The 27,803-nt window shown below is 36.4% G+C and overlaps 2 protein-coding genes across 3 annotated transcripts; both read right to left on the bottom strand.

Annotated features, from left to right (window-relative positions):
* Positions 1-11,422: 11,422 nt before the first annotated feature.
* zdhhc18a (zinc finger DHHC-type palmitoyltransferase 18a) lies at positions 11,423-24,025 on the bottom strand. 2 transcript variants are annotated; one of them, XM_052579357.1, is made up of 11 exons: positions 23,885-24,025; positions 23,004-23,783; positions 22,602-22,762; positions 22,357-22,506; positions 21,452-21,589; positions 19,323-19,374; positions 17,702-17,804; positions 17,493-17,602; positions 16,745-16,847; positions 15,574-15,644; positions 13,352-13,500 (listed from the first exon to the last, which is right to left on the bottom strand). In XM_052579357.1, exons 2-10 carry the CDS (start codon positions 23,243-23,245, stop codon positions 15,603-15,605), a joined length of 1,101 nt encoding a protein of 366 aa, XP_052435317.1. In that variant the 5' UTR covers positions 23,246-23,783; positions 23,885-24,025; the 3' UTR covers positions 13,352-13,500; positions 15,574-15,602. The 2 variants fall into 2 exon arrangements, with proteins under 2 accessions (XP_052435316.1, XP_052435317.1); XM_052579356.1 differs by lacking the exon at positions 15,574-15,644 and having other exon boundaries at positions 11,423-13,500.
* A 1,222-nt stretch (positions 24,026-25,247) lies between these two features.
* On the bottom strand, positions 25,248-27,412 carry LOC127975352 (GPI mannosyltransferase 2-like). Its single transcript, XM_052579359.1, is given in 5 exon segments — positions 25,248-25,708; positions 25,793-26,241; positions 26,244-26,324; positions 26,365-26,938; positions 27,155-27,412. Coding segments are annotated over 5 exon segments (1,536 nt in total). The 5' UTR covers positions 27,287-27,412; the 3' UTR covers positions 25,248-25,408.
* Between the last annotated feature and the right edge of the window lie 391 nt (positions 27,413-27,803).

Genomic DNA, 27,803 nt, shown 5'->3' with positions numbered 1-27,803 from the left:
ATCCACCTTTTCACACTGAGGACAACTGAGGGACTCGTATACAATTATTACAGAAGGTTCAAACGCTCACTGATGCTCCAGAATTAAGAAAATTAAGGTGATGAAAACCCTTAAACAGAAAAAAGATGTGTAGGCTACATTTATCTTATTTTGCCTAAGTATCTTTTTTTTAGTACTACTCTGCAGAAGCTACAAAGATTACATGTTTCCCGAAACACAAAATAAGCTTATTTTACCCTGATCTTTAAATTCTAAAGGTTTTCAACCCTTTGGCTCTTAATGCATGATTTTTCATTCTGGAGCATCAGCGAGCGTTTGAACCTTCTCTAATATTATGTAATATACTTATTAAAATACACAAAAATGCTGAGAAACCACAGAATTTGTTGGACCAGTAGGCAGTTTAACTGTTCAGAACAAATGGAACTTACGAACAACTATCACTAACAAACTAAAACAATAACCACAAAAATAAAAAATAAACAGCTGTGGATCATTCAGGTAACAACACAGTATTAAGAATCAAGTGGATGTAAAATTTTGAACGGGGTAATTTTTATTAATTCAACTATTTATTTTCTCTTGTGGACTTGTGAAAATATTGTATTCAGGTCAGTACTAAAAAAAATTGCATTTTGTATGATCCCTCTTATTTTGGCAAAATAGTTAACATTGTGCAGAATCTTCAAGGTGTATCTAAACTGTTGACTTCAACTGTACTGTGTATATACAGTATATATATATATATATATATATATATATATATATATATATATATATATATATATATATATATATATACACACACACACACGCACACACACACACACACACACACACACACACACACAGAGAGAGAGAGATTAAGGGTCTAACAGATAGCAGTAGTAGTATGTAAATAACAATAATGAGTAAGATAAGATATACTACCCACTTTTAGATATTTACTAATTACAAAATAACAATAATAAAACAAGTTTTCCATTAAATGTTTTTTAATGGCAACATGCATATACACATGAATTTTTAGATTTGTTGATAAAATATTATTATTAATATTATTACTATTATCATTTGCAAATCTCCAAACTGAAAATATTTCATAATGACACAATGTAACTTATTCGTATAGGTTCTCTGACTATATATATATATAAGTCAGAGAACCTATACGAATAAGTTACATTGTGTCATTATGAAATATGATATCAATTTTTACTATATCTTTCCTTCTATATATGCACATTTAAATTTTTATATATTTTATGATTCCTGAACTGAATGAGCTTTTTCTAAATAAATGTGTGAGGTGTTACAGTGGCAGCTGAAAAGCGAAAATAACTAGGCTCTCTCAATTCTAAACAAAAATACAACAGGCTTTTTCTTCACTAGTCCCAAATGAGAAAGAAAAGCAAGAGAGAAAACCATAAACCTCATAAATCTGAACATAGGGATGTTTATAGGGAACCAAATCAGATCCAGTGCTGATGTTAAAACCGAACTGCAAAAGAGAAGTGTGTGACTACTGGGAAATAGCTTATTACCACCGGGACTGCCCCAAATATAAAGTTATGTCTCATTTCTATTGGGGGATGAAGAATACTAAATTAAATATGTCTTAATTCTGAATTGTATAATGTTAACAGCATGTTTGTGTTGACCGAATGAGAAATCATCCAAACATCTGTTCTGATTGGATTTATTTTGGTTACACAGAAGAAGGATGAAAAGAGCGGCTGCTACGCACAATTCTCTGCAACGTGGCAGTTGTGGATGACTCACGGCTCACAAGCTGTTCATCAGTCTTGGGGGCAACAGCAGCGGGGGGTTAGTCACGATAGATCAGCGAGCTGCACTACATACCATTTCAATAGGGGAGGTCCTGACGGTGTGATGTCAACCAATTTTAGTTCCCCTGGCAACAGCATCCCCCGTCGCCACGCATCACGGAAGAGGGAGTCCTCATCAGTGTTCTGCGCAGGAGGTGATATGAGACACCTGCGTCATTTGCCTAAAAATAGCTTGCCTTGAGCTAGGAGAGCATTGTTGGTGACTATCCAGGCCTGGAATGATTTAGAAGGGTCGCGGAAATATTCAAATAGAGCCAAACCAAGAAAATGCTTGATATTCACCTCGTCGTCACTCAAGGTCTTTCTTGGTGGACGTAAAGCCATAATAATTCTTCTTCTGGGTGTACCCATCCAACCTAATGCACGTAGACAAATACTCTTAAGTAAAACATCTCTTTTTGCAAACAATCAGAAAGGCTGTTCCAATTTTCACACCCAAAATAAGGTGCTTCTTAATCCCGAAATGGTTTATTAAGGATACACAACTAATCTTTTTGTTTGTAATGCAATTCTGCCGCCCTTGAAACTTTAAACACCCGAGACTAGTGGATGTGGGTTTATTTTTATGATTTGATTACACCGAATGCAGAAGCGCTGACTAGGTACTGAAGTAGGCAAAAGTTGTCAGGGCCATAACCTTGGGTTGCTGATACGTTTAGGACCGCATTAAAATGAGTCTAAAGCGCATTGACCCAACATATTCAAGTCATACTAAATTTTATAACTCACATTCTGGTGTTATTGAGCTTTTCTTGGTAGGTTCTGACAATGACTTACTCAAAGCTTTAAAAGAATAAACACAAAGGGCTCCATAACATAATAGTTTGCGGTATGGAATGCATCAGACCACATCAGGCTAGTGGATTTACTGTCAAAACAGGCCATTTAAGAAAATCATGAGAAACTATAAATAAGACCATTTTAAAGGCAGAAGGCCTATTAAAGAACACAGATCCTTCACTAGTATGACACAAATCCTGGAGAATGTCACAAGACTGACATTTCAAAGTGACTAAGCAGGGTTTGACAGGATGATCATGAGTACTTATCCTTACTTCATTAGCACCTGGGTGAGGCATGGGGCTTTGTGAACAGAATAGAACAGTAACACAGACTGGCAAGTACTGTGATATATACATTACATAAAACTGCAAGCAATTGTTGTCTGTTCATCAGTGCTCTTCAGATAAAGAAACAACTTCCTCATTCTTCAGTTGTGTCAGAGTTAACTGGAGGTCAGAATCATATTTCACGACTGCAAAGCTGAAAAACAAGCAGGCAGTAGGAGACAGGTGCAAATGAGGTTTGCATGTTTTCTTCCTCCTCCTTGTCTTTAAATAGTCTATGATCTATGGAGCATGTTAATCACTGGACACATATGAGATTTTGATACTACTTTGTCACTGATATAATGTTAATTATATAAACTAATGCATCATTTAACCATCCATTGAGCCGAACAATTGTCTGGACACTTAAGACACACTTAAAATATATGAATATTATTGCACTAAACAAATAAAAAAATATTTATTTTAAAGTAAATATTGTAAACCCACTTTCAAAACATTTGACAAAAAATAAGCCTTAAAAGATAAAACAAAATACACCATTTCTAATGATAAGATTTATTCAGACACTTTCTGATGGTTCAGTGCTCAAGATATGTTTAGTATTATTATACTTTTCTTCCAGAATTACTTGATGAATAGAGAGTTCAAATGAACAGCATTTATTGGAAATAAAAAATCAATTGTAACATTACAGATGTTTTGACTGTCACTTTCTATCAATTGAATGCATCCTTGATAAATATCAGCGCAGGCAGATATATCTGAGAGACCTATGACAACGCCACTGTTTGTCTTTTAGTTTTTGGTGTTACCAGACCATTCAGCTGTTGCAGGCCTTGCTTCAGTTAATGTTTGATATGATACATAGGTCCTTATCTAGAAGTCCCAGACATCTTCTAGAATCATGTTATGTAAGCTTAGCTGTGATGTAAAAAGAACAGATTCTTGCTGACTGAGGGACTTGCTGATTTTAACGGAACTTAACAATGTTAAGTAAACACAACAACATTTTTACACGTTGGTTGCAGTAGATTAAAATGATCAGCTTGAATGTGTGTCTTGTCTCAGGTTTAGCGTTGCTTTCTTTTCCATCTTGTTACATTACAGTCAGATGTAGACAGCCTTTCTTTGCATTATACAATACACACAGGCTTCTTGTCTACATGGTCATGCGGTAAAAAATGCTAAGTCTCCATTAACCTACGCAGACAATGGAAGAGCCCAACCCTCGATAATCTCCCTTCAGGCCCTGTAATACTCACCGCTCTAAGTGGCCTCTCTCTGTGATTAATAACTTATTTGGTCATGTTTGCTCGACATTTGCGTCATAGACAACAAGGTGAGCCATTCGCATATTTTCCTCAATCAACTAATCTAATTTACATAACCACGATTTATTTTCTTAATTTTATAGGAAAACAAGCTTAGCACATGTTTTATGGCAGATTATGGCTTGTAGTTCAGCCCTATATCATATTCGATGTTGGTTGGGGGTGGAAGCCTTGGAATAGTTACTCTTTTTAGCACAAGGGTCAAGTTTACTGCCAGGCCTCTTGTTGCGTAAGGACATCTGCATTTGTATGTCGCAGGAGAAATGCAAATGTGCGTGGATATTCACACAGATGAAATGACTGGTGCTGCAGACAACAGGCATTCTTGGGAGATTTAGAAGCTTTTTCAGTCTCACAGCAAACTATAAGTATAAAGAGTTTTTTTGTAATACACCTTAGGAATACAACTGGTTATATAGCATTCATAAACAGTAAGAATGCAAAACTCAAGAGTGACATGAATTGATTCTGTGCCACATACCACACATTTTACAGCATGTATCCTAAGAGAGAAAGGAGAGGAACCTAAGAATATATTCAGGGCCTCCCCCGAAGTTCCGTGAGAGAACCCCAGCCTTAAAAGGAACCATATCACGAGTTGCGCAACGAGCGCCCATCTGATCCCTGGAGCCAGCCTACCTTACCAGTCAAACAGCAGCAGTGAAGCAGGAGAAGCAATGATGGATATACTAAAGACCAGAATTGTCCCCCTTTGCTGCAGAGGAATCCTCTAGCAGGCAAAAAAACTCTGCCACTGTCACTGCCAGTGCAGATGCCATGTAAGTTAAGTCCTGTAAAAATGCTGAAAATATGTTAAAATGTGGTGCTTTTAGTTAGACAAAGAGCTTGACAGAACCACAGATGGATGGATGGAAAATGTGTTCTAGTCCACTGTGAAGTGAACAGCATGTGCCCCAAATCTAAAGCAACCCTTCAAGGCTATTCCTGAAGAGGAACACCACAGGGTCCTAAACTTCTGGGTACTAAAGTTATGGCCATCGGCAGACGGCGGTGCAGCGGAGTGTGCAGTCATAAAGTCATCAGCACGGCCTACTGCAGCTTCCATTAGATACCTGTTAATCTCATTACAGGCTTGAATTTGCATGAAGACATGCAAGGGTGATGCTGCACTGAATATTTCAACGTTGTGTGAGTATCATAAACCCAACAGCCCCTGCAGTGAGAAGCTTCCCAAGAATCGCCTGCCAGACTGGAGTCCTGCCTCGCGAATGTGAAATAGCATTTCCTCTTACTGTCAGTTACATCATCAGTCTGGAAACAGTGTTAAAACAACTAATGAATTCAACAGTTTAGCACATTCGGGTAACTTAAAGACTAATAAAACTATGATGCAAATAAGCAGGAAAAGCGTGGAGAGATTGTTTGTAATGAATTCTGTCTGTTTCAAACCTTGGCAAATCCTGCTGCCGAGTCTAAGTGTAGAGTGGAATATGGGAAATCAATAAAAGAGAGGGGGGATGAGAACACGATGACAGAGATCTTTAAATACAATAATGTTCTACTTCCCTTTCTCTCAAATTGCTAGCAATGTTCAGACTTCAGGGTTATTCCTCAGATGTTAAATCAGAGGGCACTTCCATTTTTGTACAGCTTCCACTTTCTGCTACTGCCAAAGTCCATAATGACAATGCATTGTCTTCCAATAAAAACAGGGAGACACTATGATTAGAGGTCCAGAGTTCCATCTTTAGTGCTCACAAGTAAAGAGCAGTGACAACAGATCCAAGAAAAACCACGATGATCTATAGCAGTTGCTTGGCCAATTGAATGCTTAGTAAACCCTGTGCTATCTATTCCTGTTCAACCACCATGGACTGAATAAATGAGATAATATATACCTTCACCAGTTCGTTTCTGAAATCATGAGCTTCTTGGGATTTTTAGATATTTTTTCTGGAAAACAAAAACAAAAAAATTGTAAACCTTTTTTAAGGTTTCGGTTCGGATAGTTTTACGCCATGCTAACCTCATGAGGCATCAAATTTAATCAGAAAGATTTGATTAACATTTGAGTGACTCAGAATCTGTTTGCTATGACATGAGGTCACTTTATGAGTCCAGGGAGACATGTACACTATTCAGATTAATTTACTACCATATCAGCATCTGTTTTGAATAAATGAGATACTGTGTGAATATACACAGAAGAGCAAAATACACTCACCATTAGCTTGTTGATGTGCAGTTGTTTATTTGACGGGATGTTTGTTCACTTGTGCACACATGGATTCAGCAATCACTTTACTGGAAGTTAGCTTGACTTAGCCTGTATTAGCTAACTAAACACAGCTAGGTTTATTGAAACACTTATCAGGCCTTCCTCTGTTGCTGTTGCACCTGCTATGACCTATTTAACACATAGAGGCTCTCTTCATCAATACGTACCTATTAGACATTGTAAACAGAAGTGCTGTTATATAAGATGTTATCATACATGTTCTGAAAGTAACATAAGGAATAACCAGATAAGCTGATAAATAAAATTACATAACAGATGTTGGGGAATTCGCTGTCAAGTAAATGAGCGTTTGTGGAATCTGAACTCTAACTGTGATTTTATGAGGATTTTGCACTGTGTTATGATGATAAGCAGATTTGTTTGGACGTCTAAAGGAGCTAGTTTAATGTGTCACTACACTCTCATATTTATGGGCTGTCGTTATGGAACTTTCTGCGTTCTCCATGAATACGCAGAAGTAAAATTCAGGAGTTTTTCAAATAGTGAAAGGAGGTCAAGAGAAGTCAAGCTTCAAAGATGAAAAAAAGTACCATAAAAAGGGCCTGTGTGATTGTGCACTCCTTAAGTCATATGATTAGATAGCTTTGTGTGAGAAATAAACTGTAAGCAGTAAGTCAAACTGGCTTACAGTTACATCGCAGAGAAATAAGTGCTGATGAGGAGTTAAAATGAACGTTTAAAAAAGTTTACTACCCAGCAACATTAAGCAATGAGCCCATTAGAGATGGAGGGAAGCATATCAGCAAGAGTCATGTGATTACAGGATGCTGATAAGAAATGACCTGCTAACAAACCAAAGATTTGTGATTCGGAGTACTTTCCTTTCCTGTACAATGGACCATGACAACCTTTGTTCTTAAAAAAAAAAAAAAAAACCTTTTGCTAAAATCTTTATTGTACTCATTTCAATAAAACTTTACAATCCTTATTTAGCGCTATCAAACAGAGTCGATGACTTGAAAAGACCATTTAGAAAACATTTCAAACAATATTATGTTTAGATTTCTTAATCTCGTCATACATTCGAAAAAGAGCAGCATGGAATTCCATCACTCTTCGAAATGTCTTGTTTTGTCTTTTAATGAAGAAAGAAAATGACCGGTTCGACAATTATACAACTGGTTTTGGCTGAACAAATTAGAATATTTTAACAGAGCTTCCTTTTAATTCTAGTTAAAAGTTTTATTCATTTTGATTCGTTTTTGCTTTTAATGTTTTTTTTTTCAGGTTTACTTATTTTAATCAAGATAAACTAAATGAAAATGACAACTGATGCTTCCTATTTTTCTCTAGTTAACTGTTATTTTATTTCAAGTTGCTTAAATGTTTTTTGTTGTTTCAGTTTTAGGTGCATTACAACAGCTGCATGTTCAGATCATGTGTAGACAGCGGAGTCAAAACCTCAGAGTAATTATTTGACTTAAACAAGGCTGAAACCTTCACCCTTGAACAGTACATCACAGGAGCATGGTGTGTGGGTGGTCTATTGCCCTTCATCCTATATTATGTCATTTTCAATAATCATTGCAACATTGGAAGGCAAATGAGAATTAATTGTGATTTTATTTGTGCGTAAATGCAACTCACTGTCTGTTAGCAAGCTTTGGCTGATCCTTTACCTGTCAGGCTACTGATCCAATTACAACTGAAGGGTGATTTGCAAAGGCTCTCAGACAAAGCCATTAACAAATCGGTTACATGCACTGCCCTGAACACCATGGCTTACCTTTGTCCCATATCATGTCCCATTCATTAGCACAGCCAAATGATTGAGACAAGACTGAATGACTTCCCACGGAGGGCACAGAAAATGTGAAGGAAATTTGCTTTCACTCCGATTTGGCTGAGGAGGACACTGTAGAACTAGGTTCTGTTTCTTTGAATGATTTGATAAGCAGTGCAGTGGCAGCGACTGTGAGGAAATACCATAAACTTGGCCATTCCCCTCTAATCTTCCCCATGTGCTCGAAGTAGGTCCTCTCCAAGCGCTTTTGACACATGAACACACAAGTGATATGATATTCACCCTTCCGTAATTTATTGTATTTTCCTCTAGGCGCTCTCACACATGGAAACTAATTTAAAAAATCTTCAGGAAAAAAAGCATGCCTGAAAGCGATGGGCTATCAGTATCGTGCTAGACTAAATGAGATGGTTGTAATAGGTTTGAGGTTTTGGCAAGCGCAATGAATTCAAGCTTTGAAACAGACATCGTTTTAGTGTTTACTAGTGCTGTTGTTTATGAGGAGATCTGTTCTGATTGTTGCTAATGGGCTCGTACATCATGAGAAATACTTTAAAAGAGATAAGGGTTTCTCAGGTTAAAAATTCCTCATTCTTCCTTTGTGTTCCAGTGAAGGTATTTCTGTGCATGAAAAGTTAGGGTGAGTAAATGATGAATTTCATTTCAATTTTGCAATTATTACACCCTGCCATTTACACAAGCTCATAATTTATGTAAGATGTTAAGAACTTTGGCTTTTCTTTATGTAATTATAATTGATCTGCATTTTTTTAAACTATATACACATCATAATTAGAATGATTTCTGAAGGATCATGTGACACTGAATACTAGTGTAACTGTACTAGTACATTTGGCGGGTTGGCAGGTGTTAGTTTCAAACCCTGTTTATATATAATGGCTTCATTAAATTGCATGATTTGATAACAATTAAAGCCTAAAATAGATGTGCTCCCACTACTACTGTCGTAAATCAAACAATATGACTAAGAAAGCTAGCACACCAGCACAGGCCTTAAAGTGAATCTAGAATCTTCAGACACACAAGCCATGCCTAAATCAATGCAGTCCCGCTATCTTGGTTCAAAAAGAATCGGAGACAGAGGAGGGCATGAACTTGGATCTTTGAAGAGCTCAAAACCTCACATAAAGGACAAGACGTCCATCTGAAGAGCATTATGGTTTTGCCTTTTCAATCACTGCCCTTGACATCTGCAATAAAATACTGCTCTCTACATCTGACCTGTGCAAGCAAAACCTTTGTAATACTCAAAAGACTATAGAACATCATCACAAGCACAAAAGCACTGTTTTTTTTGATGGTTGATCAACCATGAAACCCATTCTATGAAAACAGAAAAAGCACCTGACAAACTTTCACAAATGAACAACTCCAGCATAACACAACTGCAGAAGTGATTAAATTCTAAATATAGGAATCCTAACCCCTACTAGCACAATTAAGATAAGACTGACATTATTATGAAAAAAACAACATGAAAACAGGCATAATAAAATGCAAAGATTCATGCAGAAATTGCTCTTTGTCGGATCACTCTGACATGTGGTACTTTTAACATTGGACACAGATGCTGGGAAACCTTGGCTTCATTCTTTGCTAGACTAATAAATCTAAGACTGTAAACCTGTTAAGGTAAAAAAAAATGCATCATGGGGTTAGCTTTTGAAGTCAAAATGGCAAGAAACAATGTGACACTGATACAAACACATTTAATTAAAAAAGGATTATCACTGACTTGCAAAAAAGATCAGCAATTAAAAACATTTAACAGCCTTAGTAATCACCACTAAAGTGTTATAAACAGTTGTTACAATTTTTTGTTAGTATTTACAAAGAAGATACAAACCTGTAATTTCCAGAATATCAAAGTGGCTAAGAAGGATGATTCTGTATCTGAGATTGAAAAAGAAGGTACAAGTTACTGTATGCGGACGGTGTTCAGTTTTGCTTAATTAAGATTGGCGTAGGTGGAAAAATAGCAACTTGGAATATCGTCTTGCCAGTGTGAAGTGGTCCAGACAAAAGTCTGTGGAGAGAATAAAGTGATCCACAACCACTTCATGCTTCTGACTCTTGAATCTTGTAGTTGGATAAAAGGATGTGGTCTAACCTGAACAACCTTATTAAATGGCTTTGCAGTGACAGACACTTTTATTTTGCTAGAACCACATCTGATGTTGTTTTCAAAATTGTCAGTCAAAACCAACACAGCATTTAGAGTGGGTGTTTTTGCCATTTAAGGAAAATTACTCAAATCAAAATCACTTATTGCTTAACTCAAGTGGTCTATAATCAGTTAAAAATACTTTCCACAAAGAATTTTGTACATTACACAAAAACATCTGGGTAATATGCACTCCAGGATTTTTTGGTTTTTCAATTTTACAGTATAGGTATTAGAAAACCTTCACTGATTAAAAAGGAAGCACTTATGCTTCACACATTTACTCCAACAAAGCAAACCCTAAAATCAACTTCTTTAGTGATTTCATCTACTGCAAGTGCCAGTTCCTCAGAACTGTGGCATTCTGTCAGCAAATCAATTCCTTTTTTACCCAGATACAGACACATTTTAATCTAGAGTTCCGGGAGGTTGGCTGTACGAAAGGTTGCCATATTTTTAATGACAGAATCTCTAGGCAAGGGATGCATGGGGGTAATTGAGGTTAGTTCGAGGCTAAATGAAAAACCCTTTGAAATTTATCACTATGGCTTGGCGCTTTCTATTTAAAGATGCTGAGTACCAAGAGAAAGGTAAAAAACTCTCCCACATCTTTTTGTTAGACTAGACTAAAATACAGCAACCCTACAATTATGCATTTCAGCATTTCCCATATCCTATCCCGTCACATCAAACCAGAATAAATGTCAGCTTGATGGCACTGTGCTAAAGCCAAATATCACATTCAGAATAGCTCAAGTACTGTGAATGCAAATGCTTGAATCAATCAAGCAAGCAATCAATCAAGGATGTTTCCAGGAAACACACTGTCCTCATCTGACACATGCGAACTAGAAGTGGAAAACTGTGCCATCTACTGTTTAAATGAATGTGACCTGTCTGGCATGCAGCAGATCACAGGAGGTAACAAAAGATGTTATACAAGACCAGATGAAAACATTTTCAACAACTAAATCACAAGTGGAAAGAACATTTGTTTATTCATTTTTGTCATTAAGTCTAAAGGTGAAAAAGGATAAAAACACAAATCACAAGTCATACATTCTTTTACTTTTCCTCTAACACTGCTGGCAGTGATCAACTTCTGTTAATCTATGTTTTTAGAGAAGCAAAATATGTTAAAAACATTTACAATCAACTTTGCCAGACTCCTATTTATTATTCAAAAATAAAAACTTGATCATCTTAATGAGGATGCCTCAATTCATCAGTAATCCATCAATCTCAAGGCAAAAGGTTTCAGTTACAAGAGTTCTTCTCTCAAGCTTAGTAAAAACACTTTAATAACAACCAGAAAACAATCTTTTGACCCACCAATATAAAGTCAGAAACACTACAGGGTTTTTCCTAGATTAAAAATGATTTTCTGTGGTAGCTAGTATACACATGCAATTTTGACTGAATACTCAAAATGCAATTAATTTTCACAATTACAATTACATGTCAGTGACAGAATTAACACTTTACATTTGGTAAGCTTAAAATGAAAAATTGAAAAACGGCTTTGTAGATATTTTTTAATCTAAATTGTGGTTGAGTAATTTTTGTTCATAATACATCGTTTGTTGATGTGACTTGAAATGTTATAAAGTATGATATGTAAAACATTTTACATTTATTACATTAATAAAGTCTGTAAAAACATTTTATTCCGTCGTTGTTAGTTCATGATACCGAATGCATTAATTAATACAGTAGTTAAAATTTAAAGGTGAAATAGCGTTGCCAAACTTTCTATCACAAAGTGAGTCCACATTTGCATTCCCAAGATTATTGATGATTATGAATTTAGGGCTAACTATTTAGTTTAAGATGTTTGACATCCTCAACAGTACTTTGAAGTAGAAAACTCACAAATGGGTTGCAGGTTTTGTATTCTGTGTTTCACACTGTGCTTCAGCACTTTGCATCGTAAGCAGAAATCAAGATGAAGACAACGATCTTAAGGGGAAAATTTTGCATCAAATACTATTACATTTGCATTAGGATCCCACCGAAAATTTGTCAATGAAGGAAAACCCCTGTATTAAATGAACACAAAACAAACATAAATATGAAAGCTGTTAATTCACTCACTGGTAAGATGCAACATTATACAGGAGATAAAAACCCCTGGATTATATCACAAACACAAATAAATCATTAACCCTCTAATCCTGAGCTCTCTGATACCAATTCATAAAACTGCTTTTTTATACTTGACTGTTGATGCGAATACTTTTTAACCAATGACTTTATTGTAGAAGGTCTTTAACACCACACAAAATTAACAGAAGTGACTCTGAAGTAAGGCTATTGTTGTTGTTTTTTTACACCAAGTTGACCTTTCATAGCATATAATTATTGCATTAGGTCTAAGCAGATGACAAAAGGCTGAAAAAAATGTCTTGAGCATGTTAAACACTGATCATCTGCCAATATTTTTGTGCAAAATGACTGAAAAACAAAAGCATCTCCTGAAGATGTTTTGCGTTTCTCTCCACCAAGTGTGTGTTGATGTTAACGGAACAAAAGAATCTTGAAATCCCTCTGTTATTTAAAAAGTCAATGCAGGCTTATTCCCATTTGTTGAAAGATGGCATGTTTCCTGAGAGGATCCTGAGTATAGTAAGTCACAGTTTCTTAAAAAGTGTGAAAAGTGGTAACAGAGAGGAGAGTATTTGCACAAGGCTGCTGGTGGCAGAGATACTTCACTCAGTTCAATGGGATGAAGCCCATGTCAGGAGCATCACTTAGAATGATTGGACTGTGGCCGAGGGAGCAGGGAGGGCTGGGTACACGCAACATGGGTTTATGGGTGTGAAGAGCGGCCCGTTTGTTCCCTTTCTGGGAGCAGGAAACGTCTATGGGGCGCAGGGCCTGGTGGCCTGAACAGCCAGTAGAAGGAGGCCTGTTGGGGGGAGAGACGGTGATAGAGATGGTGTGTAGTAGACTCTCTTGGGAGACCGGGGCAGTTTTGGGTGTGCCTGGAGCGCAGGTGCTCTGGATCACTGAGGAGTGTGCCATTGATTCTAAAAGCTCTTTTGTGCCTTGTGTGCACTGTGAAATGAATAGCAAGAAAAAATGGTTAAGAGTGGGGCTTCACAATACAGGGCCATATGATTTCCATGATGTGGAAATGCAGACAGAATCGAGGAAACTAGACATAAAAATGGAATTTGCCGTATGACGCGGAATGTCACAGAATTTGCCAAATTAAAGGTAAGTCTGTATACTTAATGCAATATGGACTGGTTTCTTTGAATATTAATCCGCAAAATAGTATGTAAATATGAATCTTGCATGTTCTGCATGCCTGTAAGTGAATGAATGGTGCAGACTCAAAAAAGCAACAACACTGATTTCATAGGGCCCTTACAATATTACAAAAATTTGACTTTATAATCTAATCTATAATTTTGTTTTTCTGCAAAATATAGCATTATGATTACTTGAATAACTATAATTGGAAATATATAATTAGAAGAGTCATTCTTGAGTTAGTGGGGTGACTTTTTTAGGAAGTGCACTGCACAGAAAATAAAAGTTACTTTTAAGATTTTGTTTTTTTGTGTGTGTGTGTAAAATCCTTTAGGGCTTCACACTTGGGTTTACTTTTTACAAGAACCAACCCAAATTGTTATATTTGACCCTGGACCACAAACCCAGTCTCAAATCGCTGGGGTGTATTTGTAGCAATACCCAAAAAAAAAAAAAAAAAAAAAAACATTGCATGGGTAAAAATTATTGATTTTTCTTTTATGCCAAAAATCATTAGGATACCAAGTAAAGACATTTTGTAAATTTCCTACTGTAACTGTATCAAAATGTAATTTATGATTAGTAATATGCATTGCTTAGAATTCATTTGGACAATTTCAGAGGTGATTTTCTCAGTATTTAGATTTTGAATCTGATCCTAATGAGCCATACATCAATGGAAAGCTTATTTATTCAGCTTTCAGATCATGTATAAATCACAACTTTGAAAAATGTACACTTAAGATTGGTTTTGTGGTCCAGGGTCACATTATTATGAAACAATAATATTATATAAGAAATATTGTAACACTGTAAAACAGAAACAAATAATCAAATAGTAAACCATCAAGCTTTTATTCTGATGGGTTGTTGGTTTGAGTGAAGCCGTCTCTGTGTATTCATTTACATGCATATAGCCCATGATACCAGTGTCTCAGAAGGGCTCTATTTACAATAAATAAACCAAGATGTTCTCAGACGTTGAAACACTGTATCATGAACAATATCTGTGTAAATGCCATGCTTGAAACCAGTAAAGAATACATTAAAATCACAGCCCAAGCGATTTGATAGTCACACTAAGCCATATTGCTATATTTCAATATACTGTGCAGCCCTAGTTAAGGGACAAAAAACATAGATCACAGTCATAAATGATTTTGCGAAAAAAAAAAAAAAAAAAGGCAACTGATGTTAGACAGCAAAGCAAGTATGAGTATGAGAAAACGGCCAGATTAGAAGTTTGAAAGCAGGTTAGTATTGCCAAGGAATTAATAATGTAGCAACAAATGGAAACAAAGCATTGCACTTCAAAGTTTCCAATGAGCTCAAGCAGTGCAGCTGATATTATAAGGGGATCTCCAGAGGTCGCAAGGATGAAAACACCTCTTTAACATCAGGATAAACATCCATCATGAGAGAAGGTGGAAAAGAACACATGTGCATGATAACTAACGCTGAGCATTACCATGACCTCAGTCACCAGAATCCCAAGAGTGGATGAGAATGAGATAAGCACAGATGAATTGTGATGATGAAGATGATGATCCATTAATTAGGAAACAATGACATCATGGTGGAAAAACAAAACAACTGCAGACCTCTGGCCGACACTAATATATGAACACGGCCACCATAAAACGGAGTAAAAACAGATGTCCGCTAAAACAGTCCAGGAGCATCCAGGAGCAAAGAAGGGACAGAGAACAGACAATGAGCCCAATGATCTCTCACATGATGGACACGTCTTATGCAAGGGGTTTTAAAGCAAAGAAACAGAAGTCAAGCTGACAGTTCAAATAAAAGGCAAAGCAAAGGCCAAAGAGTCACGAGAAGGCGGCCATGGAATGGCATGCATACACACACCCTTACCATCAAACGTCACAGAGCTGCAGGAGCCTTCAGGCAGTGCAGGAGTTAGCAAACTCCTGACAGTTCTCCTCCTGTGTGAGGTTCAGAACTTCAAACATCAGGACTTGATGCAAGTCAAACGATGGCATTTATTAACATCAATATTTACAGTTAAAATATTTAAACAGTTAATACAGTTAAAAAAATCTCTAGCTTGGCAACTAACAGTGGCAAAAATGTCTCAAAATATCATTTGTAACCTGAATTGGAACCTTGTTTAAATTTTGAATGAAATGTGACTCCATAGAATTCTGTAAGATTGTGCGGTTGAGATCGTCATCCATCTAAATTTGTCTATGTGCATATCTTTACACATCAAACAGAACAGGTGCAAGCCTCACTAGCTGTAAATACAAGCTCTTTCCCAGCAAGCCAGGGTTTACAATAAACATGATTAAACTAGGATAACCTCGTTCCTTTTCACATGCTTTTCTGTAACAAAGTTTGGTTTCAGATCGGTTAAAAGATCTGTTCTGGTTTCTGTTCATATTTACACTACCATTCCAAAGTCTGGGACTGGTAAAAGCTTTCTGCTCACCAAGAATGCATTTATTTGATCAAAAATACAGTAATAAAAACAATAATACTATGAAATATTACTGCAATTTTAAATGACCATTTTTTACTTTTTTTATCATTTTCTAGATTTTAAAATGTAGTTTATTCCTGTGATGCAAGGCTGAATTTTCAGCAGCCTTTACTCCAGTCTTCAGTGTCACATGATACTTCAGAAATCATTCTACCGGTAATAAGCTGATTTGCTGTTCAAGAAACATTTGTAATTATTATGAATTTTGAAAACAGTTGTGCTGCTTATTATTTTTGTGGAAATTGTGATGAATTCTTTTCAGAAGGCTTTGATGAATAAAAAAGTTAAACGGAATGGCATTTATTTGAAAAGTATTTTTGTAGCAATGCCAAATCACTATTGATCGACTTAATGCATCCTTGCTAAATGAAATAATTTCTTTAAAATAAATCTCATTGACCCCAAACCTTTGAGCGGTAGTACATGACTTGAAAAGCCATGGAATGTTTTTTTTGACTGACTAATTTATCAGGATTTAAAACTATTGCTACACTGCTTTAAGTATTTAATGCTTCTTAAACTTGAACTTGAAGGCACGCTTACCATATTTGCGTCATTCTTAGACATGAAAGGAGGGAGCTCAGTGTCAGAGGTCACTGTTTGAGGTGCGTCATCTGGAGGTAAAAAGCCTCTTCTGTCAATCAAGCTACAAAAGATGACAGGACAAGCGTTTTAACTTTTGTGACATGACTTTCAAAACACAGCACAGACTTGGGAAAGATGGGGCAACATGTCAAAGAACAGTACAATTAACAAGTCAGATCTGACTAAATGTGTTCTTTTTTTGTAACCGTATGTACTGAGGACACGATGTACACAGAGGTCACGTTAACCGGAAATTTTTCATAATTTATTGTTTTTTTTAATCCGTGAAAAAAAAATCTGAAGGCCATCCGTCACTTTGACAGATTACATGAGGGTGATCTATTGTAATTTATAATTGTAATTTCCACCCCTGTCCAGTTGATGGTGAGTGCGTTACAGTCTGGAAGCAGAGTGTGTGATCATTACAAAAATAAAACTAGCTATGTTACCATTCAAAGATTCAAATTAATTTTATTCGCAACTGCTTTTTTTTCTTCACTTTTGCGCATAAAGCACTGCGTGACAGACAATGTTAAACACTAATGCAACCTCTGGATGTACTTCAGCCTTAAGCTAAATGAAATCCTTCATTGCTTCACAAAAGAACAATGATATTGGCTTCTTTAGCAAAATCTTAGGAGATGAATGAATAATGAAATAAATATCTGTTTCTGCTATGATGTTGGCATTAGCATGCTGTACAGACCTGGGTGGCATCGGCCCACAAAGCACCACACAGCAGTTTGTAAAGATGTTGTTATAGGTGTAAGGATTCCCTGATTCTTCTCCTCTTTTACTGGACCAAGAGCCTTTAATCTGCAAACATTAAATGCAAAGAAGCTGTTCTTCAATCTGACTGTATAAAACACTGCAATTAAATAAAAATTGTTGATGTAGCTTTTGTGTGATATTTACATCTTCGTTGGTTGTGAGGTTGGAGGCAACAAGATACGTATGGAAACCTGACAGACCAAGAATGGACCAGATGGAAAAGAAGCAAATGACCAGCTCGGCAATAGTGCAGGAAGGGTTAAGGATGCAAATCTGCTGTGTTAATGTTCAAAACATACAGAACCATAACAGTACAGTGATACAAGAACAATTATGCCAAATCAATCCCATGTGCAGACCTGCCAACCTTGGAAAAAAAAATTTTTTGGAGTACCATCAGCGTGGCGGGTTCATTTGGAGTAAACAGTTATTTTTTGCCATTTAATTGAGAAAAGAGCTATTTAAAAGAGAAAAACCTGTTGATTTGAGGTATACGGTAGCCTATATATATATATATATATATATATATATATATATATATATATATATATATATATCTCAGTATTTTGTATTTGGATAAAACAAATAAAGTGAATGTAAGCATGTAGGCATATATTATGTGCAAAAACGGGTTAAAAATCACATTACATTGTATCGTTGGTAATCGTTAGAAATTTTCCGGTTCCGGTTCCACCTAACGGTTCCGGTTCCATTAAAATCATTAAACAATTATTAAGAAACAGTGTTAAGGAAAAATGCACAATACTCAACTACTTAATGATCAATACTGTTTACTACTTACTGTCAACTTAATTTAAAGGTTGGCAATGTCAAAATGCAACATATAATACAGTGCTTCATAAGTAGGGTTGGGTATTTTTAGAAAATTTTAACTATCTTACCTTCACTAGCGTTGCTGGAAGGTAGTAAGTTAGTTCATCAATCAGCATGTGTTTCAAAGTTGATGTTTTTTTTTTACACATTATCAATAACGTTTTGCTTTTCAAGCAGGAATAAGCTTGTTGGCCAAATAGTTTCTTGAGGGCTGAGACACTTGTTAATTTACCTTAATTAATGAAATATAAATGGATAAAATTATAAATATGTATACACAGTCTCCATAAAGTCCGTATTTTACAAATAATAATGCAGCCAGGCTTGGTCACAACTCACAGCGCTTGGTAACGTGTTGCCCCAGAACAGTTTTCGGAACCGAAACTTAGAAATTGCTCACGGTTCCGGTTCTTTTCAAAGAACAAAACCGGTTCTGAATAAGAACCGGTTCTCGGTTCCCATCCCTATTACACTGCAATGTTACAATCCAAAAACGTCAAAGTTACTAAACTATAAAATTAAAATAATACAAAGCTCAGACTAAGTAAAAAGGCTATAATGATTACCCCATTACACCAACAAAAAAACGCTATATTTGGTTGAACTGCTCCAAACTCAAACCACGAGGCCAGCCAGCTAGGTTGATTAACTGAAGTTGTGGTGGAAAACTGTGACCTTAAGCCACAAAGTTTAAAAAGGGGGCTGGATACCAGCAGAATCTGCTGCCATCCTGACAGGAAAGCAGGGCGTGGTGGAATCCTTGAGCCGATTAGAGATGAATGGGATTAGGAAGAAGGCGGAACCAACATCAGTAAGCCTGTAAACAAATGGTGAACTCAGTCAACCTGACAATTATGTGTTTCTGACGAAAGGGGTGGTGCAGCATGCCAGTCGATGAAGACAGGGTGGCAACACAGAAAAAAAAGGATATCTGGCTGGGCTGTCCTGTATTGCCTGGATGATACCATTCACACCTTGTGATCCTGTTAAAGAGAGTGACAGGTCAGAGAACAAACCTGCTTTAAACCAATAAAAAAAAAACTCTACAGTACCTTTCAAAGGTTTGGGCTGCATTCATTCCATCAAAAAACATTCAAACCGCAATATTGTGAAATATTATCACAATTTCTAATATTACGGTGTTACAATAAATTGTGTAATTTATACCACTAATGGCTTTAGTGGTATTATTCCAGTCTTCAGTTTCACAATGCTTCATAAATCATTCTAATATGCTGAATTGATGTTCATGAAACAAACATTCTAATTATTATCAGAGTTAAAAACAGCTACCAGTAATGTTATTGCTAGGTAATATTATAATATGGCTGCATAATATTTTTGTGGAAACTGATATTTGATGATTAGAAATCTGAATTTCATTTTGACATTATTAAAGTCTTTAAGTCAGTTGTGATTAGTTGTGATTCCAACTTTGCAGAATAAAAGTATTAATTTCTTTTAAGTGCCCCTAGTATGGATTTTTGAAAATTACCTTATGCACAGTGTACAAAGTTATTGTCTTTCAAAAGAAAGAGTCGACTCTGAGTCATGAAAACAAATTGATTTCAAAACTAATCTTTAGCTGTTTCAAGGTAAAGTCAAGTTCCTGTGGTGAAGACACTGTGCCCTGCACTGTGAGGAGAAAACCGTTAGGGTATGACGAAACATTTTCTGAAATCGCGGCAGAAGCACCAACCCAGTGTTTACAAAGTAAACGTGCAAGGATGGTCAAACACTCTTTTCAAAAAAGAAATAAAATTTAAACAAAAATGTAGGACAATTTTGAAGTTTGGAGGAAAAAATTGTTTGGAGTTTTTAGACATACACTGTCTTGAACCGTTGTAAACAGAGTACCGTATTTTCCGCACTATAAGGCGCACCGGATTGTAAAGCGCACCTTCAATGACTGGCCTATTTTACTAGATGGAGCTGTGCTAAAGCGAATGTCAACATGTTGGATTATAAGGCGCACTGTCGTTTTTTGAGAAAATTAAAGGCTTTTAAGTGCACCTTATAGTGCGTAAAATACGGTATGCATCTGCCTCGCAGAGCTAGACAAGACGAGCAAAAAGTGTATAATCTCTTTTCTTTTATTTTTTGTATTTCGTTTCGTTATACAAGTTGCGACTGATAAATTCTTTGTGACTGAGGAAAGGGAGGCATGATCATTTTGGATGACATGGGGGTGAGTAAATTATCAGGATATTTTTATTCTGAAAGTAGAGTAATTCTTTTAAAAACTGTTGCCATCATGTATTCTGAAGCCTACTGTAGAATGCAAATACGCATTTAGTTGTGTGTGTATTGTGTTCGCTCCTCGCAGCTTGTAGGTCTCTGTCTAACAGCACGATCGGTTCACTCGCAATTGTGTGAATGGATGAATAGTGAATGTTTGTCGTTGTTATTACTTGTAGTTCTTATAAAGAATATAGCAGTACGTTAGTGTAAAAACTAACGTAGTTCTTTGCAGTTCTAATGCAGTTCTTTATCAATACATTTCTGCATTGGGCTAACGCATATGTTATGGCAGTAGCCCACAGCTCGGTTTACCACAGAGCTGTGGGCTAAGTAATGGAGATGGGCATTCTGTTATTGACCTGTGCTGCACACAGTAGACCAACCACAACAGACTGGGTCATCAGACCGATCACCACAGTTTAGTATCATGTAAAGGAGAGGTTTGGAAAAATGAATGGTTAAGCTAATCATTTGGGAGTCATTGAGCAAAACAAGAAAAAATAAATGCATATTTTAAGACAATGAAAGAGTTTTTTGACCTTGCATGCATGTCAACCTGTTGTTGAGGACTCACAAAACCAAAATATTAACCTTTCATTACCCATAATAGGGGTACTTTAAAAATAGTAATAGTAAAATCCTAATGACCCCAAACTTTTGAACATGTCCATATATGAAGTATTTAAAGATTTTTTTGGTTTTTAATAATTACCATTTCAACATTGATGCATACATTTATAGCTCTCTAAAATCCAACACAATTGGTAAGATTTAGTGTGAAGTAGAAAGAGACTGTGGTGCAGGTGTTGTGAAACTTACTTAAAGTGAGGTGAGTGATCACACAGCCAAAGATAAAGGAGGTCAAAAAGGATAGAGACACTATGAATGCGTAAAAAAAGCGATAGTTTCGCTTCCCAACACAGTTTCCCACCCAAGGACAATGATGGTCGAAACGCTCTACAAAGGGAACAGAGACAGAACATTCTCAGACACAACGAAACTAGCAAAAAATGATTTTAAGGAAGTGATACAAATTAGGTTAAACTATGACACATCCTTTTTTAAAGCAACATATTCTGTAGCTTTACAGAAACAGTTCAGTCATCATTTACTCAACCTCATGTGGCTTCAAACCAATATGACTTCCTTACATGGAATTACTCTAAATATGTACTGGAGCATTTACGGCTCAAAAAAGTGTTTCATAAAAATGGACCATATGAAATTAAATTTACGATGAAAGGTTGATTTACAGTGTTTAACTGAATCTCTTGACATCTGTCCTAATGGTGCATTTCATGATGTTAGATTAGAGAAGCTGCATTGAAAGATTGGTGAAAGAACTGTGCTTTCTATATTAATTCATTGATCCGGGTATGAAAACTTAGTTAATGATCCGACTGATCCAATTTGCGAGTTCAACTCACTGATTCCAGTTTTAGAGCTAAACAGCTCACTTAAGGAAGACAACCAGGGAATAATGAGTGAAATTTCAATCTACATACAAAGTGTATGGCTTCAGAGGATTGGAATACTGCACTCAAGTTGTATGGACTACTTTTATGGTTCTTGTTGAAGCTAAAAAGGGTTTCTACAGAAGAATAAAAGACAGTTTGGAATGGCATGAGGGCGAGTAAATTAACAAAAATTTTATTTCTGGGCGATCTATCTTTTTAAAGCTCCAATCCCCATTCAATCTGCAGAAAACAGAAATGCTGCCTTACCGACACAGTTATCACACAGGCTGCAGTGGGATGTCCGGGGTGGACGGAACATCTTGCATGTGAAACAGTATTTAAGCTTGACCACCTGGTCATTTATAAGGATCTCTTTCGTCCGGGGAGGTGGACGGTATGTTGAAGATCCAGAATTATCTTTTAAGAGACCCACAACTTTAATATCAACATACACAACAAAAATTTTAAGAGGCAAAATAAATGAAAAATAAACACCACAATCAAAATCTCACCAATCTGTCTCTCAATGTCCACAGCCTCGTCCGGCAAAGCCCTGGGTAATATCCCTGGGTCTGTAAAACTGGTTTGAAGGAGGGTGATGATGACAAATACAAATAACACCCCACCAATTACTGGAATGAAGACAGTAAGGTGATGCACCAGAAAGGGGCAACTGTTATGAATCAACACAAAGACAAGAGCAAAATTAGCACCGGTGACAAATATTCTAAATGTGCATTCTGATAATAACCATGTCAAAGCAACTGTTTCAGACAGTAACAATGTCAAGGGCGGCTACATCAGCTGGTGGAGATGTCTCTATTGAGAAAAGTAGTAGTAGTAGTAGTAGTATTGTCTAGCAGTGTGGACACTGGTGGCTCTGTGTGCATGTGTAGTGAATGCATACTACTCACTCAAAAGTGAAAAATAAGCCACTGGTGATTAAGATTAGGCCGATGGTGAGCGGAAGCACACCGCATTGCCTGCCCATCATAATACGCCCATCACAGAAGAAGCGATTTTTTCCAGGGAAAACTTCCCATTTCCTCCGTGGGCGCTGGGAGTTTTTCTTTCCACAGGGTAAAGTGGTGGAGGTCCGGGTGTTCGATGTTCCGAGCGCTCCTGGGTCTATTTGTTGATACTCACAATTTTTCATTTTCAAAGAATGTGTCCAATAGTACAGAGGCAACGTTAGGGGAGTATTTATTTAACCTCTGGAACACTTTTAGCTACAAGCCAAGCCCTAACAAAGAGGAAGCTTGAGCAACGCTAGACATAGAGTGTAAAGCCCAGCCACATATTACTGAAGATACTGTCACATATGTACAGACAAATTAACTTAGGTAACGTAATTTACTAAAATAATTTCAGCAATCGTACTAAGCTAACTCGAGAGTCCACAAAACACATAATGTTGCTCAACGCATCCATTTGCAACTAAACATCCCCTAAAGGGAATATATCGATCTAATAATTATTATACTATCATGCCATGTTGTTGCTTTCGATAAATTAGGGGTGTCTTTAGCTAAGCCAAATAGGCTAGCTTGTCGACTAGCTGTCAACAAGCTAACATATATCAGAGGACGACAATGCTCCTCGCGCTGCTCAACCGTCGTTGAACGACACTCGGCTCCTCGCGTTACACAGCCGTCCGATCGCTGTCGAGATTAAGTTGTCCAACCGTAATGAATCTGTTGGGTATTGAAAATTAGATCAGATTAAGTTGTTTATAATTCTCTTAGCGCGAATATAACCCAGCGTTCAGCAACGGAACTATTATAACGATATTTACCTTCCAGCGATCACTTCCCTAGCCGAGGATTACCTGAAGAAGAAAGATGACTCGCCAATGATTCGCAAGGGCTGCGTCATCACAGGCAGACCAATCAAGGATCACTTCCGAGACTCTCTGCCCTCTGTGTAGTTTTTTGTATGTAATTGTTTTAGTACATCAACATTACGAATGTAACAGATTCATGCAATACATCCACAATCATAAAAACATATATACAAATATGTTCAATAGGGGGCGAACATGATACAAATCTATATACAATTAAATAATAATAATACCTAATAAGATAACAAATAATGTTACATGTATTACTGAACACGTATTCCTAAATTAGATGAAAAATTACCTTAGTATCTGACGATTATGCTAGTTTCTTAAAATAATATTAGAAAATAATTATAATATTATGGAAGCGGTTTACGTTTTTGAAGATTCTGCATTAATTCGTAGTAGCTTTACAGCAGTGACAATAATTTATCTTTTGAACTGTTTTTGTTAAATAAAACTATATAAACATTTGATTAAAGCTTAAACTTCAAACACTTAAAATGTACTATTTTAGCAAATAAAATAAATAGGTTTTAGCACTAAAATTATAAAGCTAATACAAATAAAAATATACATTTATTTAAAACGATGATTATGAAAATGACAAAAGCACATAACAAAATCACAATGAAAAAAAAAGCTAATTCAAAATATTAATAGTTTTTATGACTATATAAATAATACTGGAACCATCATATTATATCAACAGACCGCTTACAGCTTTTTGGAACCACTAGATGGTGATATGACACAATATAACATGGCTCTTCCGATAGGACCACAGCGCCCTTTATTTGACAAGCTGCAATGGCCTTGATGCAGACCAAATCTTGAATCCCTGACATTTTACAGGTCATCTCAAAAATAAGTTTGCACTCAAACAAAACATTAAATAAAGCTTAAAACTTTCACAAGTTAAGTCGGTAAGATAAAAATAAAAATCAGAATTTATTTTTGCTCACCAAGTCTGCATTTATTTGATGAAAGTAAAAACAGTAATATTATGAATTATTAAAATTCCAAAATACGATTTTCTATTTTAAAATATCACTCAATTCTCCAGTGTCACATGATCCTTTCAGAGATCGATCAAAAATAATGATTTACTTCTTAAGAAACATTTCTTATTATTTGTTACAATCGGCTGTGCTGCTTTAAATTTTTGTGGAATCCATACTTAATTTCTTAGGAATCTTTGATTAATAGATTTGAATACAGCATTTAATTGAAATAAAAATCATGTATAACATTAAACTATCTATTTTACTTTTGATCAATTTGTTGTTCTTTCTGAAAAAAAAAATTATATATATTTTTTTTTCAATAATTATATTTATTCAATACTACTACAATAAAAAATAACAGAAATATCTTATAAAAAATAAAATACATCAATTTCAACAATATTTGTCTAACTGAATATTATGCAACATGAATGTTATAAAGACTGAAATTAGTAAACCCATAAAATTATTACGTCCAGGGAAGGAAATTACAGTGCAGAGCCAGACCTAAAGACCAATATGATATGAAATACCCCAGTATGCATCGTGTATAAATGGAGCAAGTCTGCCAGTGCATCAAGAGGTAAACAACTTCATTATTTCTCCACATGCTAACAAAGCCAAAGCCAGGTTTGTGATCCTTTTGATGTTGTATTTGGTCTGATCTTAACAGCTTTTCATCTTGCAGCAGAGGTTCATACTGAAATAGCAGGTGGGCACTGATCCAGTAGAGAACAGGCGAGGAGGAAGCAAGAAAGCGTGTCAACACCTGAGAGGGCATAATATAAAAAAGGCGTGTTGAGCATATACACTACATATATCACATGATAATAATCAATTATAAGAGTCTTACCTGCACATGCATGCAGAATATTCCAAAAAGCAGTAGGACAGAACTGTGCACGATGTAAACAAAAACTCTTGGGTTACAGAAACCATACATTTTTCGGTCTTTACCTCTGTCTCCCAACCCCAAATACATACAAAACACTGGGTTGGCCATTACATATATATATGAAGCTATGAATCCCAGAGTTGCAACAGGCAGCGCCAAGATAAAGTTGGGTGTCTGCTTCCACTGAAAGTATCGCAGGAAGCCCACCTCCCAATAAACATCCTGTATGTACGAATACAAAATTGGAATTTGCCATTGGCACCATTCTGGTGTTGGAGATGCTGCATCAGCCACACGGTATCCTTTGTCCCGGGCCAGATTAAGCAGCACAGGAGGAACTTGACTTGCAGTCGGATGACAAAATGTTTGGTAGCCATAGAACTGAAACAAACAAAAAGGTAGTGCCACGAGAGCTGCATAAAATGCTCCTGTGAGAACAAAACGAATAAGTTCCCAGACATAGTGATGATACTGAAAGCCCCCTGCTCCTCTGCTAAGAGCCCGTGCGCAGGCAAGACCCAATTGCAAACTGAGGTACAGCAAAAATCCAGCATTCACTAATCCATTGGCACGAGCACCAGTAGCAAACCCAAACAGAAGACAAGCTCCGATTGTGAATCTGGTCTCTAGTATCCAGAGACCTGCAAAGGTAAGTGCTGCAAAGAGAGTCTCTGAATAGCCTGCAATCATAAAAACATTAGCTGGTGTCAGACAGTACATTAAAACTGCAACAAGGGCAAGTTTTCGGTCTTGCAGCACCAAATGACTAAGTCGGTAGAGTGCTACAGCACTTAGGACAAAGAGAATGCTATTCCCTATAGCCACAGCTAAAAGTAAACGGCCATGCAATGTGAGGAGTCCACACAAGGGCCACAGCACAGTGGCTGCCAGGAATCGCAGGATGAGAGGAAACAATGGAAAGAATGCAAAGTTGTGTTCATACAAGTAGCCACGTTCTGCAATGAAGAGGAAATGTTCTGCATCCCAGTGACTAAGGCCACCAAATAATGCTTCGATGACGGGGTCTAGCAGGAGAGGGGTCTCTGTTCGTGGAGGGCTGAAGGCATCTGCCACATGGTCGGGAATCACTGCATTCAGCACAGCCTTCAAAAGTGCACAAAATAGACAGTAATGTGTCATGTGCATTGTTTCCAGTTTGTGCGGTAGGTGCCACTTTAATCTCAATTTTGCAAAAATGGCCAGTACTGATTTTCTAGATGTTCTACATGTCTATGGTAAGTATTTTAGGCAGATGTAAAAATACAAAGTATAAATTTATAATTTTAGGCTATTTTTGTCGTTTGTATTTCAATTGCTTACCTGTAAAACAAGGGAAAGTAGTCGCGTGAACGTTGCAAACCGTACAACTGTCCACATGTCTTCATTTATACAAGTGTTTGAAGGCGACATATTTAGCACAAACTTTAATGAACGAAAATAACAGTAGAACATTTCCCTTGAAGAAAATGGTAATCATATTAAACCCAGTAAATTAGCAGATATAATAGGGGAGGCATCATTAAAGACCCGCGTCCTAACATTAAAGCCACGGAATAAAACGACGGCGCTAACAACATGCACTTCCGGCATTAAGTCTTACAAATGTCAAAATAAAAGCCCCAATATTTTGACCGGTATAACGAAATCTACAATACTACCTACTTACACAATATATTATATTCTTCTATATACCTATATGGCCTGGACAGTCAACACAATTTAAAACAGATGGGAGCAGTTATTATTTCGAATTTATAAATGCAGAAAATATATATATATATTTTGCTTCAGCTTCGTTGTCTCGGGAGACAAATATATTTGAATCAATCTCTTCATTGCCTTTTCAAAGGATAAACATCTTTTTTAGCAGACAAATATCAATGAACACTACTATGAGTAATATTAAATCTTAGAAATTGATTTCATTTTGAACATGCAATTTAAAAACCCATTCTGAATTAAGCTTCCA

This window comes from Carassius gibelio, chromosome B16 (assembly GCF_023724105.1).
Source record: "Carassius gibelio isolate Cgi1373 ecotype wild population from Czech Republic chromosome B16, carGib1.2-hapl.c, whole genome shotgun sequence".
NCBI lineage: Eukaryota > Metazoa > Chordata > Actinopteri > Cypriniformes > Cyprinidae > Carassius > Carassius gibelio.
This window is presented reverse-complemented; position numbering and strand designations above follow the sequence as displayed.

Bases quoted from the DNA above. Each gene is read 5' to 3' on its own strand.
- zdhhc18a (XM_052579356.1), bottom strand. From the start codon at position 23,245: ATGAAAAATTGTGAGTATCAACAAATAGACCCAGGAGCGCTCGGAACA. The intron at 17,805-19,322 runs ATATCCTTTTTT...CCCTTCCTGCAC, and splicing joins ATACAGGACAGCCCAGCCAG to TATTGCCGAGCTGGTCATTT. The intron at 13,501-16,744 runs GTAAGCGTGCCT...TTCATTTCACAG, and splicing joins CTAAGAATGACGCAAATATG to TGCACACAAGGCACAAAAGA.